This window comes from Vidua chalybeata, chromosome 4 (genome assembly GCF_026979565.1).
Source record: "Vidua chalybeata isolate OUT-0048 chromosome 4, bVidCha1 merged haplotype, whole genome shotgun sequence".
Taxonomy (NCBI): Eukaryota; Metazoa; Chordata; class Aves; order Passeriformes; family Viduidae; genus Vidua; species Vidua chalybeata.
In genome coordinates, this window is record NC_071533.1 from 49,852,104 (window position 1) to 49,866,589 (window position 14,486).

General features: G+C 39.1%; 1 protein-coding gene across 12 annotated transcripts; it reads right to left on the minus strand.

The window, feature by feature from the left end:
* Positions 1 to 469: 469 nt before the first annotated feature.
* RHOH (ras homolog family member H) lies at positions 470 to 5,631 on the minus strand. 12 transcript variants are annotated; one of them, XM_053941884.1, is made up of 3 exons: positions 5,435 to 5,631; positions 1,378 to 1,453; positions 470 to 1,285 (listed from the first exon to the last, which is right to left on the minus strand). In XM_053941884.1, the coding sequence occupies exon 3, from the start codon at positions 1,064 to 1,066 to the stop codon at positions 491 to 493; it is 576 nt and encodes a 191-aa protein (XP_053797859.1). In that variant the 5' UTR covers positions 1,067 to 1,285; positions 1,378 to 1,453; positions 5,435 to 5,631; the 3' UTR covers positions 470 to 490. The 12 variants fall into 12 exon arrangements, 10 of the variants coding, with proteins under 10 accessions (XP_053797859.1, XP_053797853.1, XP_053797857.1 ...); XM_053941878.1 differs by lacking the exon at positions 1,378 to 1,453 and adding an exon at positions 2,618 to 2,877; XM_053941882.1 differs by lacking the exon at positions 1,378 to 1,453 and adding an exon at positions 2,618 to 2,880.
* Positions 5,632 to 14,486: the final 8,855 nt, after the last annotated feature.

The window sequence follows — 14,486 nt, forward strand, 5'->3', positions numbered from 1 at the left end:
TCAACAATATATCCAAGAGTCCTCTAAATAAAACACACATTGGTCAGGTTTTATATACTACATTCTTAAGTAAAAAAAAAAAAAAAAAAAATCCACAAAGACAGAGGTGGAGGCTGATCCAGGCAGAATTTTGTCATTAAATAAATGCAGATGCAGACAAACCAACAACTGAGGAACATTGACAGAAACAAAACCAAAATCAATACTGCTGTTATCTGCAGATCTGCAGGCCAGGCCTGCTGCAGTTCAGGCTTGCAAAGTTCAAACACAGACTTGTGAATAAGGGTATGCACCTTTCATTTTTTTAGATAGCGCCCATGTGTTTTGGAGGGAAGAGGATCAGATAAAGAGCACACCTGTCCCACAAGAAGCACCTGCACTGTGGTCCTGCCAGGAGCCCACCTTTGATTCACCTCCCATTCTCTCTGTTGCAGCGTCTTTGTGAGAAAACAGAAAGAACAAAGGTGAGCAAAACCACTGTTGACAGTCCTCAAAAGATCTTGCACTCATTAATGGAGAAGAGCTTCCGCCTGTTCTGCCTCTTGGCTTGGTTGACCGCTGTCCGCACAGCGTACTCAAACACCTGCTGCACGCCCCTGTTGCTGAGGGCAGAGCACTCCAAATAGCCTTTGGCTCGCACAGCCTGGGCCAGCCGCTTTCCATCTATAGGGCTGATGCAGGCAGAACTGTAGGGACCCACGTCACGCTGGTCAGTCTGAGTGGCCACCACCAAAACAGGGATGCGGGGCAAATGGCTGCGAATCTCGCTGATCCATTTGTTCCTCAGGTTCAGAAAGGAATTATGGTTTGCCACCGAGTAGCACATTAATACCACATCTGCCTGTTGGTAGGAGAGGGGGCGAATGCCTTTAAAGGCATCACTGCCAGATGTGTCCCAAAGACCTAAGCTGATCTGTATGCCATCCATGAAGACATCCACTCCAGTATTTTCATATACAGTGGGTCTGTAGTCATCTGGAAAAGTCTCAGAGGTGAAACGGACCAAGAGAGATGTTTTCCCAACGGCAGAGTCTCCCACCAGAACACACTTGACTGAATCCAACATTTTATTAACGTCCAAGGCCAAGAGTGTGGTCTCTGTGCAGCAGGAGCAGGATGGAGAGATGCAGTGGCCTTAGAGGCCTCCTATAGAACTTCCATTTAGTGAGAAACCATCCAAATCTCTTTACTTCTTATGACTTGATTCTGCCACTTGAGACTAAAATTTCATTTTCTCCCACATGACTCTGTCGGTTTTAAATCTTCAGTGAGTCAAATGACGCTTCTGGAAAGTAAAAATAAAATGTAACATTTATAACACACAGAGAACAAACCATTCCTCATCAAAGAGGAATTCCTCATTCCTCATAAAGATACCTGGACACGTCTTTGGACAGGCATGGCAAGTATCCCTTACTGAGGATGATGAACTTTTCCATTTCCTCCCAGCCAGCTGTGTGTGCAACAGCCATTTGCATAAATAACCTTCTTGTTGCTCCACGGGGGCTAACAGTCTTAGCACTATTACCATTTTCCACTGCCACAAGCTATTTTTTCCCTCCAATTGTCTAGAGACTAATAAAATTAATTTAACTTTGGTATAACTGCTACTAGTATGCTGTGAGACATTCCCTGCCTCTGACTTTCACCAAGACTGACAGAATCCTGAATCCTTAAATTATCAGTTCAGATTCCCTTGAAAATGTAGCCATGCTCTCTAGAGGTAGTCAGGAGAAAAAAGCTCTTTGCTAACCAATTTGACTATTTAAACAATCCTATAGGAAACAGTAACACAGAACGACTTGTGACAATGAGGAAGCAAAGACTTCAGGAGTGAATCTCAAGTCACATGAACCCAAACAATTTTTAAAAGCAAAGAAACATTCACAGAAAAAAAAAAAAAAAAAAAACAAAAAGAGGTTAATATTTTTCTTACAAATTGCTTTCAACAATCAAGACACACAAGCCAAAGAAAGCCCCACTACCGATGCTTGCCCCAGTCAAAATTTCATTTGAAGGGAATATAACTGTCCTGGCATTTACTCTCTTGTAAAACTGAACTAAGAGTTCTCTTCAGAGTATGTAATTGCTTTTGAGCTCCTGCCAGCATTCAGTCAAATTTTCCTATTTTGAAAGCATTTGTTTCTTCCCCACTAACTGTGTGCAAGATTCACTGCTCACACAGGGTGACACACAAGATGCTCCAAAAATCACTAACAGCAAAACTGAAGACAAATTAGTTCTGATGAACAAGAGTAATTAAAAAGAAAGTATCACTGCATAATTTCAAAATGCCATGTATTTGTTACATAAATAATATATTTCTGTTTCCTTCATATATGTAGAGAGACATCACAGCTGAAGGCTATTTGCACAGAAATAAATGATGGCCACAAAGGGCATATACTGTACTCTACTGTAACACTCTCCACTTTCAGTACACTAACACACCACCTCCCTCCCCCTTTATTTCTAGTACACTCCACAAAGCTTTGGCTTACTCCACAAAGTGGGGAAAACAAAGGAAAAGTGCTAGATGAGCTTAGAGAGAACATTTCACAGGTACCGACAACTGCTATTGGCCCTGCTTTCATTTTGTGTGGAGGCCATGCCCTACCTCCTCTTGTGCTGCTGGCACACCTGCATCTCTCCCACCAGATGGCCCGGCTGAAGGAAGGTGTGTGGCCGGAGCACATCGCTTTACAGAGGTGGCACCAGGTCTGGGGGCTGTCCCTGTGCCTGCTCGAGTTACGGTATCTACAGGAGTCATTGCAACAGACGGTGCTTCCTGGCCTGCCGGCGAGACCGCGCTCTCAGCGCTGCCGCTCGCTTCTAGGAAGTGGGATGGAGGCTGAGGCTGCTTCACGGCATTCCTGGCTGCTGGGAAACAGGCTGCTCTGTGAATTTAAGTTTTAGTGGCAGCAGAAGAAAATTTGCTTTTAAAGATTCATTAGGTCTAACTCCACTCGCTCGCCTTCTCTGTTCTCCAAACAAGCTCTCAAGGGAACTAAACAAGACCTTTACAGAACACATCTATGAAAAATTCAAAAAGCATATGTGGGATAAACGTTCATTGCTTATATGAATAATAATCTCTCTTGCAGAGGATTCTATTTCAAAATTGGGTCAGCAATATAGTTTGAAAACACCTCAATTTTACCACAAGACAGTAGTGTCCTATTCAGACAAAGTTGCATATTCTCAGGAGAAAGTTTCCAAGTACCAACTATCCTTTTCAGAACAAACATTTCTTTGGTGCGAGTAGTCCTCAGTGCCTTCGGGTTCATTATTTTGTGCACATTGGAATGTGGGGGGAAAAAAAGGATGCCCAAAGCATGACTTTTGCAATTTCATAAATGCCAAAACAGAGAAAGACATAAAAGGATTGTTCTGGCACTCAGCTTGTTGATTACTTGTTATTATGCTGGCTATTTTGAAAGAAACTATAAAAATTAGACTGAAAGAGATATTAAGGACTAGTGAATATGGCTAGTTGACAGACAATAACAGAAGCTAAAATATTCCACTGTGACAGTGCAGAATTGTTTTGCACTGGCTCTCAAAGCAAATATTGTTCTACATTCCATCAGTGAATAATAAAAAACCCTGGTATATAACAAAGTCCATATTGTGATCCTGTGGACAAATTGCCCTCAATGGCCCTGGTCTTGCATTTGTTAACAACAATTCATGTGCCTCCATCAGGATTACATATGTGCATATTGAAGTATTACCTGTAATTAGGCACATAGCTGGTCCTTGTTGCAGCCTCAGGGTAAAAGTAGCATTAGTGTATTAAAATAATTACACAAGTTCACCTCTCTGGATGGAAAACACTTGATTAAGCATCAATAAAAAGCAGTGTCCTTTAAAGAACAGTACGTCAAAGTGTCCTTTAAAGACAGTACTGGGTACTTCTGTGCCTCAGTATACAACCAGTTTTATAAATATTTGCAAAGGTTTTTGTCCCTTTCTCTCATATTCTGTCTTGGTCTGACAGCACAGTGTGCTACAACCATTACAAGATTGCAGAAAATCTTCTGATCACAAATCAGAGATGAAGTCTAAGCTGCGGAGGCTTTTTTTTTTTCCTCCAAAAATTTGATTTTCAAAAATTTATTGACTTCATTAAGATAATTTTGTATATGGAATTCAATATATAAACCTGTATCTTCTTTTACGCTTTTTTTTTGTTTATACTTTCATCACTCATAACAATAGAAGATATTCTTTGAATAGTAAGGTAAGAGCTTTTATTAAATCACTAGGTATAAGAATGCATGTCTTATTCTTGTGTGGTCATGCTTAGTAGTGATCTTTAGTAAACTTCAGGTTTTGTTCCCTCTGTCTTTGGAATACAGGCACTAGTGTGTGGTTACAGAGATCTCGGACTTCACTGATGATGTGAGCACAAGAAGCTCTACAACAGCCGCTCTTTGGCAGTGTCTGACCTGCACCTCAGTAATCTCATGCAGGTAAAATGCCTCACACTTGATCATGGCTGAATACAATTCGGAGAAGGTGAGTGGGGTTGCCAACCTGCAATGGGATGGGATGAAAAGCAGAGAACAGCAGCACTGAGCTCTTTGCAGGTAGAGGATTCAAGTGAACATACATCCCATGAAAAATGAATCCGGTATTTGTTGAGAGAGATGTACCAACAAAGGAAAGCAGGACTACTGTGTCAAAAGGGGTAAGTTTATCAGCTGAACCAAATGGGATTTTCATTTATGCCAAGAATATCTCTGGCATCTACTATAAGATCATTGTGAGCATGACTCGCTATGGCTAAACATCTCCAGGTGATGGACAGCACCTTATAGGGGAAAATAAAAACAGTCAGGAACTTCCAGTTTCAAAACCTGTCTTAGATGCTGATAGTGCACACTCAGGTAGGCTGGAATTTCAATGGAATTAGCTCATACATAAACAAACCATGCAGGCAAACAACCAGCTTTTTAGATCAGTCACAAAATGCTTCAGAGAGTTAAAGCAGTTAACATGCTAACTATTATTGCCATTATCTACTCCCTACCTCAATTATATCTCAGCAGAGTTCCTGTTTATGTCAGGATAACAGCAGATTAATTTTTCAGTTTGAGCACTGTGTATGCTAGTTCTTGAAGAGACTTGACATGGCAAGGAAATTTAAATATTTAGACTAATAGAAGAGGTTGAAACCACAGGAGATACTTCCACTAGCTGTGCAATGCTTGAATGTACATACTGTCTTTGCCTACCTACTCTACTCTTATAAGTCCCACCTCACACAGAGGTGGGGTCTGCAAAACAGTGCCTACAGTTTTTCTCCAGTGTGCTGACTGTAACCACAGCTCCTTCCAATTGCACCACAGATACATAAGAACTCTCCTCACATCCCTTAGCTAAACACCCTCAAGGAGAGGAAGGAGGCACAAAGACTACCTTCACTGACCAGAAGAGTATGCAGCTTTGCACCTTCACCTCCTTGGACACAGTGGGCACTGCAGGGCATGGACAGGGCCTGAGAACAACTCCTGCAAGCAGAAGAAGGAGGAGGAGGAGGAAGGCTGGCAGGAATCAACACAGGGCAGAGACGCTGTTGCCTGGTTAGTGACAACACCCAGAATATGCAGCCCCCGTGACACAGAAACTGTGGCTGTTGTGAATCCAGTTTGGATGCTCTGCTAGGTCACCAGGTTGTCAAGGTCACAATGCCTGGTTTTTAGCTCTATGAATGAAGTGTACTTGCTCCATTCAGATACACACCTCCAGACTGCTTCCACAGCACAGGTCTCCTGAAAACTAATCCATCAGCTGCAGTCCCTCTGGAGACTGTAAGCAAATAGCTTCTTGCTGCACCTGTCATGCATTCACTCAGCTGATTCTCTGACACCTGCATCAGCTGCCTCTTGTTTTCTTAACTCCTTTCAAGACAATTTTGATCTATAGCCCTGTCTTGCCAATCAGCCTCCCTCCACCTCAGAGAGTGTCAGCATTTCAGTCCATAGTGGCATTCAGTGGTGGCACCACTGGTTCACAGCCTGTACCTTTGTAAGGTGCTGCATCTTTTCCCCAGACTACTCCACCAAAAAAATCTCCATTGAACTCATTCACTTCTTAAGTTGGCTACCACAGGGGTCATCACTATTCCTTGGCCCAAGAGCAAGATGACAGGTTATTCTTGGCAGAAGAATTCAGTTGTCTGATATATTTGTAATACTGACAGATTAATAGCCAGATTATCTTTCAAGGTGCTTTTATATTTTAAAGAATTGAAAGGATGCTTAGAAGCTTGGATGAGAGCTTTTATACAGATATTTTATTCTTAAGTACAATAATTTCTTCAATGCCTTTCTAAAGTTAAAAAAGCAAACAACATGCAATGACCCCATATTTTCAAAGCCAGGATGCCTTGTGATCTCAAAAACAATCTCCTTCCAGAATTAAAAAAAATTGCAGACATAAAAACTTGGAAATTTTTCTTTCACTCCCTTGTTCACAAAACTGAAATCCTGTTCCTGTTTTCAAATTTCAGTATTTTATTTCGAAAAAAAAAAAAAAAAAACTAAACTAAATTTTGGGTTTAATTTCTAATGTATGAAATTTCAAGAAACAAGAGAACCACTTTTTTAGAAGCCTTTGCAAAAAAATCACTTCTAGATCAAGACAACACCTGAAAATACTTCTGTTTCTTTCTCAGGCAGTTTTAACCATTGCAAATGAAGAGAAAGATTTATGATCAAATATTCAGTAATCTTGTCAACTTTATTTTTAGCAAGGGAACTCAAGTTATCAGATTCAAAGCAAATTCCCTGATACTGAGAATGTGAAATCTTGATATAAAACAACAATGAACACAGACCGATGTTATTTACAAGATTAAATGAGATGTGACATCCTAGTAAAGGGATGAAAGCTTTTTGTGTAACAAAAGATATGTATTGACACACATGCTTACACATTGCACATACATACAAAACTGCTTAATGAGTTATCTCATATTTTAAAAAATTCAATTTAATTTCTTTAGTAATAGTACCTATAATAATATATAAGCAACGAATAACAATGCATCTAAAGTTCTGTTCAATTCACTATAGTTGCTGAGAAAAACAGTTCAACTTTCATTCTAATTATAGAATTAAACAAAATAAATACTTATTCTATCTTCAAAAACCCTCTTTCTGTTGCTAATCACACCTTGATTCAGCAATTTACAAATTACACGGGAACACAGACTATTAGAATTACTCCAAAAATTAACAAAAAGCCTGTAAGACTCATGTACTGATCGGAGATCCTAAATCTCTAAATAGAACTCAGTGAGATCTGGCAATGCTAAGTACCCACTTAAAGATTCAAGCCATTAATCTGAAGTAATTTTTTTCCATGTTTATGGTGTGATATGGTAAATGACAAACTATGTGGCATTCATGGTATTATGGATCATTTTCAAAAGAGATCCATTTTCAGTATAGATGTTCTCTACAAATTAAAATTGGGGTCAATCAAGTGTAGGAAAGTAAGCCCATCAGAGAGGACCAGCTCATAAACCATTCTCAGTCTGATCCAATACCCTCAAAGTCACAAGAAATGAAGCAGCATGTCATGCCTGAAGTTAGGTAAGCCTAGCGTTCTCCTTCTGTGAGATACTGGATATGTCACCTCTTTCCCACCCTTCTCTGTGCTAATATTTCTCCTCTGCGCTTAAACAGAGAAGAAATTTTTGAGTTTCACTACAGATGCAGCTGTACATGGAGCAGCTGGTGTGCAAATGTCACACACGTGTACGTTCGAGCATAGAAGTTCATCAACCATCTGTCTGTCTGCTGTCCCTCACAGTCGCTGTTTCTGTATACACACATATACATACATACATATATATATATATATATATTCACACTGACACAGAGCTGCTTCTGGGTCCAGATGGGGATACAGACACACTTGCAGATGAACATGGATAAAGTGCTGCGTGCTGACTCCAGTGCTATCACACATACCCATGAATAGTTTGTCTACCTGAATGACTTACAGCTCAAAAGCAAATTTTCAGCAACTCTAACTGCCTTGTAGCCAAACTGAAGCCTTGATAATGTAAAACGCATTATATTTAAGTAATTGACCTTAATCAGACTACTGTGTGTGTAGAATTATTGACATGTGGAAATGTTTGCAACTTTGGGCCTCAAACCACTTTTTCATGCCACATCCTCTTCTAACACAGTTCAATTTCTTGAAGTTTAAGACAAATCAGAAAGGCGTATTTTGGATTTGTCAACATATTTTGATAACATATTTTTGTAGGATTTTTAAAAACAGATTTAACTCTTCAAAATCTCCCCAATTTTTTTATGGCTGTTGAAGTATTCTTTGGCTGTTGAAGTACTCTTTTATTTACAACCTTCAACAATTATTGTATTTTCTTTCCAGTGAGCCTATCCCTACCTCTATTTCTGCTTGTTCTTTTTTTTTTTTACCATCTGCAGACACAGGTATCCATTTCTCTGTCATACACAACTTGCATTTCTTACTTCTAAATAATCATTTATAATTTCTCCAGAGAATGATGCATTATTTGCTAGACTGGATGCATAGAAGTCCATATGCACATATATAGATACACAAAAATATTGAAAATAAGTATGTGCATATTTAAAATCTAACTATTTCAGTGATGGATCAATACATTCGTGTACAAAAACATCATATCCATATGTACATGCATATGTGTATGTCCATATACATATATATATATGTGGACACATAGATATTAATTCATTGCAAAAGACATTGCTACAGATTACGGTAGGAAACAATGTATTATGGGCAAGATATCTTACCATCATTTGAAAACCTACATACATATTTTGTATCAAATGGATGCATTATTGAAATGACCATGGTCTACATACAGGTACATATGTATTTGTATGCACATGAGCAGAGATTACTGCTGTTCTAAATGGGGATTTGCAATAACCTAGGTATCTAACTGATAGAGTTTTACATATAAAATTACATAGTCACCCATTGTAAACTATTATATTTCTGCTGTGTATGCAGCCATTACATTTATTAGACACATCTTTACAATACGTTACAATGACTTGTTGTTAAGGAGATGCATGGATTTATATTAAATCCCGCAGATGTGTGACATGATAAATTGTTAAAACAAACTGGCATCTCCATATACACGCTTGCATTTGCAGGCAAAAGGGCTTTCCCTCTTTCACAGCCTGTGCCAAGCCCGCTGCAGTGGAGAAGGCTGACTTCTGTGTGTTTTGGCTCTAACCTGTGGTAGGACCACACTCCTCTCCCTTAGTTGCACACTACTTGATCTTCTTGACTGGCTCCCTTAAATGCTACTAATTAATCAACAGTAACATTAGCTAAAAGCTAATACGTGAATGCAACAGGTGATGTAACATGCTCCTCAGTGTTAAAAGGCCTTTAAAAATTGCCCTACCATATCTCCGTTTTCCTCAATGGATCCCTTGCAAGATCTCCAACTTTACTTTCAGAAGTCTCTTCAGGTTTAATTTTGCTCTGATTTTATAAAATGCCTAGCACAAAATAAGGAGATTCTCAAGCCTAGATCCTCTCCCCCTAATATCAGAGGGAGAAGAAGGAGGTTCTCCACGTTCATTAAGTTATGTATTTGCACAGGTTTGATTTCTGTGGGAGGTAAAGGCGGAGGAGGAAAATGTTAGTTAGAACAAAATTAGCCAGTGTTCCAAGGAAGATTATTTTTGTATATTTTGTGAGAAGAATAAAGTGTCGGATGTACAAGTATTTTGAGTAGTAATAATGATATTGCAGTTATCAAACAATACACAATAATGACTTCTTGCTAAAATATAATTATTTGGTTTTCATTTAGGAACAAATCATATTTACTGCATGTCACCATTCGTTTTGCTGTGATGAACATCAAACTTTGGACGTTCATGAGCAAAGCTAGCAAAAGAAGCAAAAATAATTTGGTTGGGTAGTTATTTTATAAAACAGAAACTCCCTGATAATTTTAGCTTTTCCCCCCTTAGGATTGCCAGCAACAAAAACCTTTTTCTTGTCTGTGTATATATCAGAGTGTTTAAAATCATAGTCCAGATTTCACATAGTGGGAAACTGCCATCTTTAATATCATTCTAAAATGTTGTGTGCACACATGTACATAAAAATGTTAAAAATTTGAAGATCTTGCTTTGAAATAATTTCAATTACTTTTCAACTAGCAGATGTGATATAAAATATACAATTATCATAACTTGTCCTGCATTTGTTGATTTATTATTTTTATCTTTTTGATTTTTTCAATATTTTTTTTAAAAGGAGTTATCTTCCACAATCTATGTCATGACTTCATGCACTATATCCAGCACACAGATAAAATAAGAGATAATACGTATCCAATATACAAGCAGGAATTTTTTTTCTTACCATGCAACCTCTCTAGAATTCCTTAATTGAAGCAGATAAAATTAGATAAAATAAATGGGCATGCATACTTGCCTTCATCAAACTGCCTACATTCCATGCATAGTTATGATTAAAGCCCAATTTCAAAGGAACATGCTTTCTATTTTTTTTTTTTTTTAATTTTTTTTTTTTTTATTTCTGGAATTAGCACAAGTTATACCTAGTAGCTCAGATTTTATATTGATTTACGTCTTACACCAACCATATGCCAGAGCAGAATATATGTTTTAGTGCCTGTTTTCCTTTACTTTCCTCTGATTCCTTTACAACCTTGATCTCTTGCCACCTTTATATAAAACAAGTGATACTGCAGACAGCAGCGGGTCATATGGAATAGGTTAAGAGGAGAAAAGACTCTACAACCAAATGTAATACATAAATCCTTCTCACTCATTCTTCAGCTGAGTATTTTGAGAAGCCATTTCATATATTTATAGCTGACATCTACTTGGCTTTCAGTCGGTTTAAAGATCATGCGAATCCCCATACTACAGTAAATCTTAATGCAGAGTTCTTCTGAGGGAAGCATAGAAGGTTTTCCTTGATTTTTACATACTTTGAATGAAAATGATCACACATATGAAAAGAGATATTTTAGGAGAGAGATGTTTGAAAATTATGAGAACATTTCCCATGCTTTATTTTTGAATCCTGATGGACTTGATTCAAACTCAGAGATACTTTACCCAACAGCTTTTCATCCAGAATTAAAACTCCACTGAAAGAGATGGGAATTTAAAAATTCACATTTAAATTGATGGAAAATAAAGAAATTACATTAAGGGGTTTTATGACAGCTGTTTCATAAAATATTTTTGTAGTGAGAAAAAAAAAAGCTCACAGGTAATTAGATACATAATTAATAGACAGGTTAATTAATAGATATTTGAGTATATCAGTAGCTCAGTAACTTCAAACTCCAAAGTCTTTACTGCTTTTTAAGCACAGTCATTTGACGGAAAAATAACAGGGAAGCTGAAGACTGTGTCCACAGGCATGCCTATCAATGAAAGGAAAGAACAGTTTTCTTGCAAGTTTGAGAGGTTTCATATTTTTCAATGACCATGGCACAGGAAATAACCAAAAGAGACCCCTAGATACATAGGGGTCTTGGTCTCACATTTTTATATTAGGAGAGCCAGTTTTATCTATATTTTGACATAAATCAGTCTAACCTTCAAAAGCAACACACTGTCACTCATGAGGAGAAGTGGTATCACCAGATGGTACAACAACCTCAAGCTGGCAAGTGTCAGTTACTGGTACTCACGCTTGTGTGTGAGAAGCGGCATCATGCACAGTATGTAACCACAGCCCACTGTGCCAGCTTCTGCCAGGAGAGGTGTTTGCTCCTTTTCCAGCACATGCTGGCTCTTTCCTACGTGACAGGTCACCATGGCTCCCCATAGAGAAATCAGAGAAATCCCCAAACCATAACAGAATCCTCATGTGGTTTCCAGCAGGTTCATATGTTTTGTCAGGTAAAGAGAAGCATGCCAAGTTCAGGCCCACCCTCATCCCTTAGCAATTTACACTTCTACTTGGCTTCTGTAACCAAAGACCAAATGCTACTGCTCGTGCAAAAGCAACACAGCGCAGATGCAGCGGCAGGCAGCTGTGCAGGGGGGAGCAAAAAAGGGTCTGCGATAAACACAGGGCACGGCCATAAGCAAGGCTGGGCAAAAATCACTCCTGCACCCGCTCTGCAGGAAATGCATGCACACACCAAGTGCTCAGACCATGCTCCCTCCCATCCTCCAGCCACCCTGTCAGCAGTGACAGACTGGGACTGCTGGGGCTATTGCTCCGTGCCACTTTGCCAGCTGCTCATATTAGACCTGATACACCAAGGTTTGTAACCATGACTCCCAGTACTCACACTCTGCATTGCAGAGGTTTCACAGGCTCCAAAAGTCTCCCCTTCCACTGTATACTCATCCTTCTGGTGGATTGGAAAGGTTTTCCAGTTCTTCACTGACATAAAAATTAAAGGACAACTAATTCCTGCTAAGCAAATACGAAACTCTGCTTGGTTTTGTGAAGAAGAGCTAATGGTAGGCTACAGCCCACAAATTTTGTTGTTACAATGCTTTCTTGCATTTGTGTGATCCTGCCCAGCATCTTAAAGCCATAAACACTTTAATAGTGGGCTTGAGACAGCTGCAGCCAACTTTCTTTCTTAATTGCTATGCTGGGGTTATCTCAAAATATTTTTCAGCTGTAAGTAGTGTGTCATAGCATGGAAACATTTGAAAACTGTGGATTTAATAAACCACACAGCACTAGCCAAAAACACAAGAACCTAATTTGGGAATGATGGATGTTAAGCTGTGTGGTGTGATGTCTAAAATGTTACATCAAGACTTGGAACAAGGCAAGTTTTACAGTTACTTATTTTATCTATTTTCAAACAATAATCAAAAGCACTATAGAAAAATCTCCAATTTTTGATTTTATGATCAATGTCAGTCAAATTAATCACTTGAATCGTGCACTCAGTTATGTTCTACTGTTTCTTAGGGAAAACTGTGGAATCACAGCACCAAAATTTCACAAAGAAAATGGGGGGTTAAGAGGTAATTTTCACAGAAAATCTTTTATATTAAAGTGCCTAACCCACCTGCTGCTATACATCTAGAACTGCACAGCAAAAGCAAGAGGAGAATCAGCAGAATTTCATCTCCCTGCCTGGGTGTCCTCCTGGCTGGTTATCAGAAAGCGTCACTGAGAAAAGCTCCTTGGGAGCTTCTGCAGGTACAGACCCACTGCTCTACAAAACAGGCCAGCCTGTGAGACCGCCACCATGCTGGCTGCTCATCTCCTGTGTGCTCTGGGTGTGCTGCAGTCACCCACTTACATCTTTGAGGATTTATATGGCTTGCTCCTCACTGTACAAGAGATTACTTCCCTAACATCACTGGCACTAGCAGTTGTTACCAGCAATGTGACTTTAGCATCAGTTTCTCCATTTTGAGGCCTGATGCTCTTCTGCTATGAGACGATTTCACACTGCTTTGGCACAGTAAAATTACCTTAAAATGGGATTAAATTACAGTAATTTACAGCCATGTTGCCCTGCTGATGGCCTATGAATCTTGCTATACATGAAAATCAAACCCATTTTTAAATTTAGATCTTTGCTCTGGAACATAGTAAGTACTGATTACTTATAAAAACAATGATTCTCTATAACTACAAACCTACAGATTTTCTTGGTTTGCAGCACCTTATCTGGGGAATGTAAAATTTGGTATTATGCCTCACTAAGACCTACTCTCTAAACTTAGTAGGAATCAAGTGCACATGTGGCTTTTCGACCCTGCAGTTACTGCCTAAATTTCAAACATGGTATTCACATGAAGTCTGTACCCACTTTCTCTGGTAGATTTGACTCCATTTGTATGATAGACTGGTCTCAGAAAACTACATCAAACCCCCTTTTAAAGTCAAGTAAGTATACACATATGGTCCTTCCTACTGGAAAACCACAAACACACCACACACTGACATAAATGGTGGGGTTGAAAATGTGGAATATGAAGGAGTACAATATAAAGCACAATCCCACCTTATTCCAACAGCAACAGACACCAAAATTTGCTGACAGATGTTCCTGTTAACAGCTAACTTATCTCATTTACCATACCTTTTTCTTCTGCAAGTATTTAATTCAGGATAAATCCCTCGTTAAAGCTGGCTTCTGCCAGATGCCACAGTTCAACTCCTGCCCCATCCAAAGGTGGAAACACAGCTGAAAGGAAAAGTTAGAAAATCTTAAATCCACATTCAGATTTTTTGCAGGGATTTGTGTCAGATGGTTCCGGCCCCAGTGTGCTTTATCCTCATTCACCTTTCAGATTAACTGCATCTCACTGGCAATGTGACAAGACCATCCCATCACACTAGAGCATCACAAGATTGAGGAGAATCTGGACATGGGTGTGCACAGATGTGCACACATGCACACACACACATACTACTCTGTAAGGGGACTCCACACCCTAAGCATGCCACAGTTG

What these genes read in the sequence shown, in the direction of transcription:
- RHOH (XM_053941876.1), bottom strand. Translation starts at nt 1,066, where the DNA reads ATGTTGGATTCAGTCAAGTGTGTTCTGGTGGGAGACTCTGCCGTTGGG.